General features: G+C 43.5%; 1 protein-coding gene across 1 annotated transcript; it reads right to left on the bottom strand.

The window, feature by feature from the left end:
* Positions 1–1,793: 1,793 nt before the first annotated feature.
* Positions 1,794–10,733, bottom strand: LOC310892014 (uncharacterized protein). Its single transcript, XM_083854202.1, has 2 exons — positions 10,503–10,733; positions 1,794–4,860 (listed from the first exon to the last, which is right to left on the bottom strand). The coding sequence occupies exon 2, from the start codon at positions 4,579–4,581 to the stop codon at positions 2,503–2,505; it is 2,079 nt and encodes a 692-aa protein (XP_083710328.1). The 5' UTR covers positions 4,582–4,860; positions 10,503–10,733; the 3' UTR covers positions 1,794–2,502.
* Positions 10,734–13,141: the final 2,408 nt, after the last annotated feature.

The following is a 13,141-nucleotide window of genomic DNA, read 5'->3' as shown; positions in this document are numbered from 1 at the left end:
CTGCACATCAGGACAACATTTCTGTACTCTTCCCATGGCACATGGTCATGTTTCCACCGATTCATTTCCTTCTTTTGCTGAAGTTTGACCAGTTCTTTGTCCAGCCATGCTGGTTTCTTACCTTCCCTGCTTGATTTATTACATATGGGAATAGAGATCTTGTACTCCCTGTCCTTAAAGAGTTGCCAGCTCTGATCAGATCCTGTGTTCCTAAGGACCATGTCCCATGGGATCTCCTCCACTAATTCTTTGAACAGCTGGAAGTCCATTCTTCTGAAGTTCAGGGTCCTGACTTTGCTCTTAGCCAGGTCCATATCCCTTGAGATCACAAACTCAACCAGGGCATGGTCACTGGCTTCCTCCATTCTTTAACTCTTTAATAAGCTCTTCCACTTTGGTGAGCACCAAGTCCAGTAACGCTTCTCCTCTGGTTGGTTTGTCTAACACCTGGATGAGGAAGTTGTCCTCCATGGACACACACCACAAGACGTCCTTTTTTGGTCCACTCCTTGATTTTTACCCACAGGCTTTCAACCTGCTCTCGGCTGTTTCTTAGAGGAAACTCTTCACAAACTCTCAATGTCTTAACATAAAGGGAGCAACACCTCCACACTTCCTTCCCTGCCTGTCCTTCCTGTAAAGCTTGTAGCCCTCTATTCCACTGGTGTGATTCATCCCACGACATATCCATTATAGCAATTAGATCATAGTTTTCTAATTGCACCGTGGTTCCAACTCCTCCTGCTTGTTTCCCATGCCACGTGCATTGGTGTAGAGGTAATTCATATGGACTATGGGCCATGTCACCTTTTTAGAGAAGTCCTTCCTAGTTCCTATAGGACTGTTCCAAGGTTATTCTCTGCTGATTTTTAAAGTATTGGCATTCAGGGGTTCTTTTGAGTTGCTTACAGGTACATCCCTTTCCCTGCCAAATCTATTTTGAAGCCCTGCTAATGAGTCCAGCCAGCTTGCTGCCCAAAACACCCCCCATCCCATGGCAGCACGCCCGCTCTCTCAAAAGCACACCTGAGATCATAGAATCTTAAACTCTTATCATGGCATCAGCTGTGCAGTCAATCATTCACCTGATCCATATGTTACCTCCTCCTTGAGTTCCAGTCGCCACCTGGGAAGACTGAGAACACTACCTGTGCTCCTGATCTCTTCAGCATCTTTCCAAGGGACATAAAGTCTCTTCTGGTGTTTCAAAGTCTCCTCATCACATCCTCAGTTTTCCCTATGTGAAAGAGCAGGAATGGGTGATAGTCCTCTGGCTTGACCAAGCTCAGTAGCCTCTTTGTGATGTCATTAATATAGGCCCCAGGTAGGCAGCAAACCTCTCTCGAGAGATTGTATGGATGGCAAATGGGTGCCTCGGTGCCTCTCAGAGGGGAATCTCCAATTACCAGCACCCTCCATGCTTTTTTTGTGGACCTGGTTCTTAAACAAGTGGTTTGATGCCCTTTTTGCCATTGCCCTTTCCTGGGTCTTGACCATTACTATTGTTGTTGTTGACACCCTTTTATTTTTTGAGCCCCAGAGCATCATATCTGTTGTGTACGGGCACTTCAGGGTCAAGGGGGAGAGTCCTCACTCTGTTCTGAGCAGACATGAGGGTCCAGCCTCCCTTGTCTTGCAAGCCTGCCAATTCTGGCAGTTTCAGGCTGGAAGTCATTTTACAACCCCCTTGCAAGGACTTAAGGCAAGCCTGTTGCTCAGCCCACACCAGTGCATGATACCACATGTTGATCTCTTACTTGTGTTAGCGTAGCAACCACATAACCACCAAGTGATTATATGAAGGTGCTTTATTCAGCGCTGGAAGCCGGGGCAGGTGCCCAAATCTGGCTTCAAGTCCCGTTACTTCCCAGCCATTATTTATACATACAATATTGCGTCAGGTATACATATTCATTACAGGTTGCAACATCAGCCTCGCTTTTCATTCTAATTAGCTCCCCTCCCCTTTGCACATGCGTGGCGCACTCTGGTGGTCGTCCAGGTGGTCGTCCAGATGAAGTAAGGAGTCTTCCTCTCCGCTGAACTCTTTCACCTTTCTCACTCGACGCATGCTCCCTTCGCTCCTTGGTTCTGCTTCAACTCATTTCATCATCTCCAGGCCCTTATCCAAGGTCAGGTTGCACCTATTCCCTCCCGGGGTTCCCCTCCAACGATTCTTTTGATTGTTCAATGTACTCCCTAAGTTTCCAGTGTACCTAGATTACTCGATAATGTAAGTACATTTAATGGTATTTAATTATACCGTATGATCCATCACCTGAGAAACATTAATAGAACATCCATTCGATTCTCCCCAACACTAACATTTCCCCCCTTTGAAAATACTTCATACCAAGAGCAAGTATTTTCATTACTATTAGGTTGAATCAGGTTAATAGAGGTTAGTAAGTATAGCTTGATATAGATTAGTAAACATAAATCATAAATCACATAAACATAATCTTAACATATCTTCGTTAGTCTATTATCTTATTGATTCCTTCATACCTGCTTGTTAACGCTAGTATTATAGGATGGGGGTGGAGTAAGTGGGATAGGATGTTCTGGGTGATTCCCAGCAAGGATTCTCATTATTCGGCGATTCCATGCACTACTCCTAACTATTTTTCCTTTTACGCATGAGAACATTACTCCCATTGCAGCAAATACAATTAACAACAGCACAATGCTTTGTAAGAGGGACTTAAGCCATCCTTCCAGATGAAGGCCTAGTCCCTCAAAAGTTGCCCCCAACCAATTTTGCTCAGTTTCTTGCTTTTCTTCCTCTAGCTCATGTTCCACCTGAGCTAGTTGGGATATGTCATTTTCCACATCTGTAGTTACATTTGGAATATGTACACAGCAATGGTCAATTCTGCCTTTCAAATATCCACACACCCCGTGCTCTTTTAACAAAAGCATGTCCAGAGCCATTCTGTTTTGCAGGGTCATTCTGGTTGTGGCCTGTAGTTGTAAATTTAAATCTTTGAACCCCTTCCTGGTCACCTTTGCCAACCTGTTAACTTGGCCCATTAAGCTATATATTATTTCCCTATTCTGGTATGTTGCTATTGGGGCAAATAGTGATTCTATCACCCATCCTATCCTGATTGCGGTTGAGGGATCTTGCCAATCATCATCTTGGTCTACCTCTCTTCTTATTCTAGTTTGCAATTTTATCGGACTCCCTTTAAAAGGAGATTTCTTCCAAAGCGGACACAAGGTGGGTAAGCCTAGTGTTATTTCTTTTGCCGGACCATCTAGTCCCAGGTGCGTTGTCCAGGTTCCATCATTAGCGGCCCATACGAAGTATCCCATACTCCGTATTGTTGAATATTTGCAATTTACCTTGATTCTCTTGTTGCTCTTCTGATTAGTTATGTTTCCGTTGACTCGCAGTCCCCTACATGCACATCCGGTTGCTAAAGCTATTTTTACTGGGAGTAAAGGTATGGTTTTCAGGTCCGTATCGCAGTTCAGTATCTGGGTGCAGTTCCACCACGGGATTGCCTTCACTCGTTCTCGACTACTGGTTTCCCTTTGATCTGCCATATATTCTTGGTCCCTTTGACTATCATTTCTTTCACCAGTCCATTGTATGCACCAGGGAGTATTTCCTCCATATTGATATCTCTGCAGTATGCTCATGGTCCATACGCTATCCCAGCCTTCTAATTCTCCTGATTCATTTACTTCTTCGCATACCCATTTAACTTTTTCTTGTGATTTTGTACGTTGCTCATCATACTCACACCATCCTAGTCGTCCGCTCATGGTGTTTAAATTTGTGAATTGATAGTTTCTTTTCTTTTCACATTCTGAGTAGTATGCAACTATCCTCTCCCTATAATATCCCTCGACCTTCTCCGTTTCCACCGTCTTTTCTGCTCTACACTGAATTGTTTTATTCCGCTCAATTTGGGGCAATGAAGATGTTATTATGCCCCATGGTATAGGGTCTCCTGCTGACTTGGGTACAGGTAAACAAGCAGTTACCTGACTCACATTCTGCATTATTGCAAAATCCCTAATCAAACCTATCATCAGATTTTCTTCTCGATTCCTTACTACCCATGGAATTCCTGGTGTTGTAGGCTGAATTGATCTTTTCCTTCTGGCTCTACTGTTACCCTGTAACCTACAACAATGACCAGGCCTAATTTCATAGCCCTCTTTTCTTCTCAAATTCTCACCAATTCTTACCAAGCACCTATACTCTCCTTGATCTTCAAGAGTCAGGTTCCGGGAGTGCAGCTTTACACCTCCTTCTCTCCCTTGACACTTTTCATTTACCCACCTTTTCCTTTTCCAGCGTTCCCATAATCCCTCATGCCCGCCCTTGTTGTAAATCGCATCGGGGTCTTGCGGGGGGTCTCGAGTCTTTTCCTGTATAATCCGGGCTTTAGACAGATCTATCGGGGAATCACTTTTGACCCTGCAAATCAGAGTGGCATTATTTCCAACATATGTGGTCTTATTCTCTTTCTTCTGAGGTATTTTCAGAGAAGCAGCATTTATCTCGCCATAATACGATAGTACCCACCAACCCCCAAACACTCCCAAAATTTGATAAATAATCATATCAAATACTCTGAATCTTTAACTTTGTAGGGCCCAGTGGTTGCGCCTCCCACAGTCTCGGTACTCGTTTTACCCGAGTATAATGTATCCAGGTATCTACCCCTTCCACCTTAACAGCGGTGAAGGTTACCAGTAGAACTTGGTAAGGTCCGTCCCACCGTTCTTTCAAGGGTTCTTCGTTCCAATTTTTAATGTAGACTTTGTCTCCTGGCTGTATATCATGCACTGGGTTCTCCAAGGCCAGGGGTCGGTTCCACACCAGAACGCTGCGTAGTCGAGCTAAAGTTTTACCAAGGGATAGAACATAGTTATATATATCCTGTTTACCGGTAACATGCATATTTGGGTTCGGTTCAGGAGACTCGTAAGGTTTTCCATACATGATTTCATAAGGACTTACTGACATCCCACTTCTTGGCTTTATTCTAATTCTTAGCAAAGCTATCGGTAAGGCCTGTGGCCACTGTATCCTAGCCTCCTGACAGATTTTGCTTAATTGACCTTTTAAGGTTTGGTTCATCCTTTCTACTTGACCACTAGATTGAGGCCTCCATGGGGTATGTAAGTTCCAGGTAATTCCTAGTAACCTACTAACCTCCCTAACCACATTGGCAGTGAAATGTGGTCCCCTGTCTGAAGAAATACCCAGTGGTACACCGAATCTAGGGACTATTTCCCGTAGTAACCATTTTACCGTTTCCTTTGCTTGGTTGGTGCGACAGGGAAGGGCTTCCGGCCATCCTGAAAAAGTATCAACCCCTACCAATAGGTATTTATAACCTCTTGCTTTAGGCAGTTCCACAAAGTCTATTTGCCAGTAATCTCCAGGCTCTATTCCAGCTCTAATTCTCCCCATCTCAGCATGTTTCCTTGCTACCGGGTTATTCTTTAAGCAAAGCTCACATTTTGACATTACTGATTTTGCCATTGTTAACATGTGTACCGAGATGACACCTCGTTTCAAATAGGTCACCATTGCTTCTGCACCCCAGTGACATTCGTTATGTTTTATTTGTAAAATTTCTCGCATTATTATAGGAGGCACTATGAGTTGTCCTGTCGTAGTCACATACCACCCGTCAGGATTCTTCTGGGCCTTCATCAAATTTGCAAGTCTCTCATCTTCCGCGGACTACCTTGGGTTTTTAGGTAATTTGAAACAAGAGAGGCCTACCTTCGATGGAATTAGAGCCATTACTTTCCGTACTTCACGCGCAACCTTCCGGGCCGTCAAATCTGCCAATCTGTTACCTTCTGCAATCTCTGACATCCCTCCTTGATGAGCTTTACAATGCATTATGGCCACCTGTTGGGGTTTCTGTACAGCTGTTATTAATTTCAATATTTCTTCCTGATATTTTATATTAGTCCCTTGTGAGGATAGCATTCCCCTTTCTTTCCATAATGCCCCATGTACATGGACTACCCCGAATGCATATTTTGAATCTGTCCAAATATTCACATTCTTACCCTCGCTTAGTTCCAGGGCCCGCGTCAGGGCGACTATTTCTGCTCGTTGGGCTGAAGTCCCCGGAGGTAGGGAATTTGCCTCGATCACTACCTTTGATGTAGTTACTGCGTATCCTGCATAACGAGTCCCATTTTCCACGAAGCTGCTTCCATCTGTGAAAAGTTCCCAATCTGGTCTCTCCAGAGGCTGATCTTTTAAGTCTGTTCTGCTGGCATAGGTATGTTCGATGATCTCCACGCAATCATGACTGAGGTCTCCTTCCTCCGCAGTTGTTCCTAGAAACACTGCTGGGTTCAATAGGTTAGTAGTTCTTAAGATTACATCATCTTGCTCAGTTAGTATAGCTTGATATTTCATCATTCGGCTGGGCGATAGCCAATGGCCCCCCTTTTGCTCCAATACCGTAGTCACCATATGTGGCACGAACACTTCAATTCGTTTCCCTAATGTGAGCTTCCTGGCTTCCTGTATTAAAAGGACTGTGGCTGCCACGGCCCTTAAACACGAGGGCCATCCGGCGCTTACCGCATCCAATTGTTTAGAAAAATACCCCACAGGTCTTTTCCAGCTCCCAAGTCTCTGGGTCAGTACTCCTAATGCCAATCGTTGTCTCTCATGCACAAACAGCTGAAAGTCCTTTGATAAGTCCGGCAAGCCCAAGGCAGGCGCCTTTATCAGGGCTTCTTTTAATTTCTTGAAGGCCTCTTGTTGTGGCTTTCCCCAGGTAAATGTACAGGCCTTTTGGGTTTCATAGAGGGGCTTTGCTATGAGTCCATAGTCCATTACCCACAGTCTACACCACCCGGCCATACCTAGGAAAGCCCGTAGTTCATGCAGATTTCGCGGCTCGGGGATTTCACAAATAGCTTGTATCCGGTTAACTCCCAATTTTCTTTGTCCTTGAGAAATTTCACATCCCAAATAAATTACTGTTGTGCACGCGATTTGTGCCTTTTGTTTAGAAACCTTATACCCATTTAGTCCCAATTGATTCAAAATATCAATAGTTACCTGAATACATTCCGACTCTCCTTCGGTAGCTATTAATATATCGTCCGCATATTGTAGCAGCAAGTATCGGTCCTTTGGTACCTGAATCTGTTCTTGGTTAATCCAGTCTTCTATTTCTTTAACTAGTTGACTGCCGAAGAGGGTTGGGCTATTCTTGAATCCTTGAGGCAACCTTGTCCAGGTTAGTTGCATCTTTCGTCCGTTCCGTGGATTTTCCCATTCAAAAGCAAAAAGCTTTCTACTTTCCTTGTCAATGGGTATGCAGAAGAAGGCGTCTTTTAAATCAATTACCGTAAACCACTTATATTTCTCTTTTACAGATGTTAACAATGTATAAGGATTAGCCACCACTGGGTGAATATCTTTTGTTATTTCGTTTATTGCCCTAAGGTCCTGCACTAGCCTGTATTCCCCATTAGGTTTCTTTACCGGGAAAATTGGGGTATTACATTCAGATTTGCATTCCTCCAGAATGTGGTAGCTAAGAAATTTATCTATAATCTTTACTATCCCTAGCCTAGCTTCTAGCTTCAACGGGTACTGTTTAATCTGTACCGGTCGGGCCCCTTCCTTAAGTTCAATTTTTACTGGCTGGGCTAGTTTTGATTTTCCAGGCACGTCCGTTTCCCAGACAGCAGGCATTACTGCATTTTCTACCTCTTTTGGTATATGAGGAACAGCCTTCTCTTTAATCATTAATATTTGTCCCACTTTTGATTCCGGGATTTTCATAATCAATTCTCCATCTTCAAACATTATGGTAGCGTTTAGTTTAGTTAGCAAATCCCGTCCCAAAAGAGGAATAGGGCACTCAGGTACATATAAAAATTCATGCGTAATTTCTTTGCCTCCAAACCGTAAATCAAGGGGTTGTAAGAACGGCCGTATTTCCTCCTTCCCGGTGACACCTACAATAGTAGTCTTCTTTTCCCCTATTTTACCACTTAATCTATTGAGCACTGAATATGTGGCCCCTGTATCAATTAGAAATTTTACTTCCTTATTTCCTATTTGAATTTTTACCAAGGGCTCTTTAGTTTCTACTACCGGATCTCCTAGTCAGCTGCTATACTCCCCCAGAACCATTGCCCTAGCTGCCTCTTGGTTTCGGAACAAATTTCCCCCACCAATAGTTAGCTGTCCACGGAGAGGGCACTCGTTTTTCCAATGACCCTCCTCCTTACAATGGGCACATTGGTTAAAACCCAGCCGGTTTCCCCCTGAGCTTGGGTAGCCTCTCCTTGTTCCTCTACCTCGACCGTTAATATTTCCTCTTCCCCTATCCCTTAGATGTTCTTTCCCTTGAATTACTGTTAATAAATTCTGTTGTTGCCTTTTTGTTGTTTCCTTTTCTCTGTTATTATACACTTTCCAGGCTATTTCCAACAGCCTATCCAAATTTCTCAAATCTGCACCTTCTAACTTTTGCAATTTCTTCCTAATATCCTCTTGGGCTTGTCCCAAGAAAATGAGTGCTAATTGAGCTTTAGCTTGCTCAGTCTCTACGTCTAAATCTGTATATTTCTTAGCAGTTTCTTTCAATCTCTCTAAGAAGGCGGAAGGTGATTCCGCTTTTTCTTGCCTGACATTATACAATTTTGACCAATTTATGGTCCGGGGCATGGCATTCTGTACCCCGATTTGTACCCAATCTTGATATCTCTTCAGCCTCCTTATTCCATCCCCTGTGTTATAATCCCATTGGGGATCCTCGGTGGGGAAGTTTTGATCTAGGTTTCCAAGCACTAATCCATTACGTATATCTTCTCGGGCTCTCTCTCTGGCTGCCCGTAATACCATGTCCTTTTCTGTTGAATTCATCAAAGTATCCAGGATCACCTGGAGATCATCCCAATCGGGATTTTGGGTTTTAATTATCATTTTCATTATCCTAGCTACTTTATCTGGGTTTTCCCTGTAGGTGCCGGCTGCTTGCTTCCATATCATTAAATCCCCAGCTGAAAAAGGCACCTTGACATATACCGGTCCTTCTGTCCCCACTCCTTGCCTGAGGAGAGCGATTATTTTCCTTCCCTCTTCATTTATAGTTTCCCCTGCCCTTCGCTGTTGCCGGGTCCTATGTGACACAGGGGAGGCTAAAGTCGGGGATTCTCCATCACTACTGCTATCTTCCTTTTCTCTTTTCCCTCCCTGTCTTGGCTCTTTCGGCGGAGCCGACGGCGCAACTTCCAAATCGATATTTCCATTATTCATTTCCCCATAATACTTATTATTCTCTATTGCCTGATGCTGTATACAGCGTCTCTCCTTAGTACATGCACAACAACGTTCCTCAGTTGAAACCTCAAGCACCATTATTCCACAAGCATGCTGCCATTCAGGCTTTCGGCGCAAATAAAAGAATAATTCCACATACGGCAGTTCATCATATTTTCCTTCCCGCTTACAAAATAGCATCAATTGTAAAATTGTATTATATTGCAATGTCCCATTCTCAGGCCAAGTTTCTTTGTCCTCTAGTTTATACTGTGGCCACCAAATGTTACAATAATCAATCAGCTTTCCTTTCCGCATTTCTTGACCAAAACCTCCCTCTTTCCAGTGTGCTAGCAAACACCCCAGCGGGGATGTCCGCGGGATAGGTACATCTTTTCCCAGAATTTCTTTAATCTTTTTCATTTTGAGCTTATAATACGGACCCAAAAGCTGCCGGAGCAGCAATACACTCTCCCGGAAGCTGCCGGAGCAGCAACACACTCTCCCGAAAGCTGCTGGAGCAACAACACACTCTCCCGAAAGCTGCTGGAGCAACAACACACTCTCCCGAAAGCTGCTGGAGCAACAACACACTCTCCCGAAAGCTGCTGGAGCAACAACACACTCTCCCGAAAGCTGCTGGAGCAACAACACACTCTCCCGAAAGCTGCTGGAGCAACAACACACTCTCCCGAAAGCTGCTGGAGCAACAACACACTCTCCCGAAAGCTGCCGGAGCAGCAACACACTCTCCCGAAAGCTGCTGGAGCAACAACACACTCTCCCGAAAGCTGCTGGAGCAACAACACACTCTCCCGAAAGCTGCCGGAGCAGCAACACACTCTCCCGAAAGCTGCCGGAGCAGCAACACACTCTCCCGAAAGCTGCCGGAGCAGCAACAGCACACTTTCCAGAAGCTGCCGGAGCAGCAGTGTGCTTTCCCAAAAGCTGCCGGAGCAGCAGCGTGCTTTCGCAAAAGCTGCCGGAGCAGCAGCAGCACGCTTTCTACATACCAATAATACCTGGTGCTGACCCTTCAGCACAAACCAATACAGTTACCAATGCCGAACCTGCAGAGCTTTCGCTCTGTCTAACGGACGGCGCCTAGGCTTACCCCGGGAGCTCCCTGCCCAACCGAGCGTGGCTTTCGTCGCGTCTGACCGGCAGGCTTTCCCAACCAAATCGGTACCGAATACCCAAAGTTAAAAGCACCTTTGCTTACCGCTCCAGTGGTACGTCGTGAGCAGCGGAGGTCGGTCGTGGTCGACTGCTCCCCGAGAATCCCTCGGTGCCGGCTGGAGCGAAACCGAGACACGATCCGCCTCAGCAGTGCCCACGCAGTCCCATCTGGGTCGCCAAAATGTTAGCGTAGCAACCACATAACCACCAAGTGATTATATGAAGGTGCTTTATTCAGCGCTGGAAGCCGGGGCAGGTGCCCAAATCTGGCTTCAAGTCCCGTTACTTCCCAGCCATTATTTATACATACAATATTGCGTCAGGTATACATATTCATTACAGGTTGCAACATCAGCCTCGCTTTTCATTCTAATTAGCTCCCCTCCCCTTTGCACATGCGTGGCGCACTCTGGTGGTCGTCCAGGTGGTCGTCCAGATGAAGTAAGGAGTCTTCCTCTCCGCTGAACTCTTTCACCTTTCTCACTCGACGCATGCTCCCTTCGCTCCTTGGTTCTGCTTCAACTCATTTCATCATCTCCAGGCCCTTATCCAAGGTCAGGTTGCACCTATTCCCTCCCGGGGTTCCCCTCCAACGATTCTTTTGATTGTTCAATGTACTCCCTAAGTTTCCAGTGTACCTAGATTACTCGATAATGTAAGTACATTTAATGGTATTTAATTATACCGTATGATCCATCACCTGAGAAACATTAATAGAACATCCATTCGATTCTCCCCAACACTAACACTTGGATTCCTGGAGGCACCACAGCCTGCCAAGATCCTCTTGCAACCTGGCAACTTGCTCAGAGAGTGTGTCTATCTGGTCACACATGCACCCACAACTTCCAACTCTGCCTTCAGGCCTTAGGGATATAGGGGGACGTCCAGTTATTGGAATTCCCTGCAACAGATGGCCTGGGCAGCTCGTTCAATCCTTGGGAGATCTGTCTGGGTAGAGGTGTCTGCTAGGCAGGGCTCGTGGCCCCTTCGTGAGGGTTTTCTTTTATCCTTTCACTCTAAGTTTCTTTATTTTGAAAACTTATTTTTTTTTCTTCCTTGTGTTTTTCTTCCTTCCCTCTGATAAAAGCAAAAAGAAATAAACAAAAACTTAGTTTTGAAGACTGAAACATTGTTTTAGTATATTTTATAGTGTTCTCTGGAAGAAAATATTGTGATCACACCTACCTCACATCTCCAGACAGTACAAGATTCCCTTATAGTAAACAACAAATAAACATTAAAATCTGTGCTTAGATAATGTGAGAAGAGAGAAACACAGAATATATTTTTCTTGAATTTACTGCAAGAAAAAATTCAAAACTCTCTCTTTAGTGCTAAGAAACACGGTATGCTTAGCAGATGTGAAGAAAAGTTGTAAATAAAATGAAGACCAATCAAGGTATGTGGGAATATCATCAGTACTTAAAAAAATTATCTAGCCTGATGGTATTCCAACCATGGTAGCTAATTTTTTTCATCATTTAAATAGTATATTGATCTAGAGGGTTGGAAATACAGCTGAAAGGAGCAGTGAAATTGTATGTAGAATAATATATTCATATTTTAAAATAATGTTTTTGGTAATAATCAGCAAGAAAAAATATATCTTGTGTGTCTTTGATTTGAAAATTAATAGAAGACACACCTATTTTCTTGTTCCAGAAAATGAAACCGGGCACACTAATAGTATCTTTTCCCCACTAAGTAACAAGCATATGACATTTCACATAGTTTTTTGCTACATTTGGTACACTAATCTCTATCAAGGAGTAAATAGACTTTTCTTTTACAGATCATTAACAGCTATAATCCAGTAAATAATTTGCATGAACTGGTTCTAGATTGTCTCTAAGTTCAGACATTAGCTCATTCAGCACTGTAAAAAACACTAATTAAAAAGACATCTTTCTCTGAACTGTAATGCAGAGCTTTTAGCTTATAACTATAATAAATTGTTTTCTGTATCATTGCTACACCATTTAAACATTCCATTTGCAAAATATTTGTGTTTTTAAATACATAAGATATGTATGGTCAAGCAATATTTTATGACAATGAGCTGACTGAGGAGATTGAACAAGAGTCTAATCCATGCTGTCCACATATCCACTTTCTTGTAAGGATCTTCTTAGATATTTAATAGAATCCTAGAATCTCCTGAGTTGGAAGAGACCATAAGGATCATTGGGACAAACTCTAATTTGGCTGACTTTGAACAGGTACAAATCTGACTTCAGAATTAACAAGCCAGGAGACAGAGAATAGTACACAGTTTTCTGTCTCTGAGGTAAAATAGTTTATTTCAAAATAATTCTGGTAAACCCTTTGTAATATTTTAATACACTTAGTGTGAATTCATGCACAGATAGATGCAGATTTCTTAATGCCTATCCTCTGAGAGAATTCAATCTGTAATATGATTGCATTTGTCTTGTCTATAACAACCATTTTTGAACTTTCCCTTAAAACCTTCATTGAATTACCTGGGAAAACAAAACAAACAAACAAAAATAAATAAAATATATATTTTTTTTATTTTTATTTTTTTAAATCTGATGTGTTGTGGTTTAACCCGTCCAGCAGCTAAGCACCACACAACTCACCCTCCCCCCTCCCTCTCTGGGATGGGGGAGAGAATCAGAAAAAAAAATGAAAGCCTGTGGGTTGAGAAAAAGACAG

Source organism: Anser anser, assembly GCF_964211835.1.
Source record: "Anser anser genome assembly, contig: HAP1_SCAFFOLD_713, whole genome shotgun sequence".
Taxonomy (NCBI): Eukaryota; Metazoa; Chordata; class Aves; order Anseriformes; family Anatidae; genus Anser; species Anser anser.
The sequence above is the reverse complement of the archived record's forward strand: the minus strand, read 5'-3'. Positions and strand labels throughout refer to the sequence as shown.

Bases quoted from the DNA above. Each gene is read 5' to 3' on its own strand.
- LOC310892014 (XM_083854202.1), bottom strand. From the start codon at position 4,581: ATGATTATTTATCAAATTTTGGGAGTGTTTGGGGGTTGGTGGGTACTA.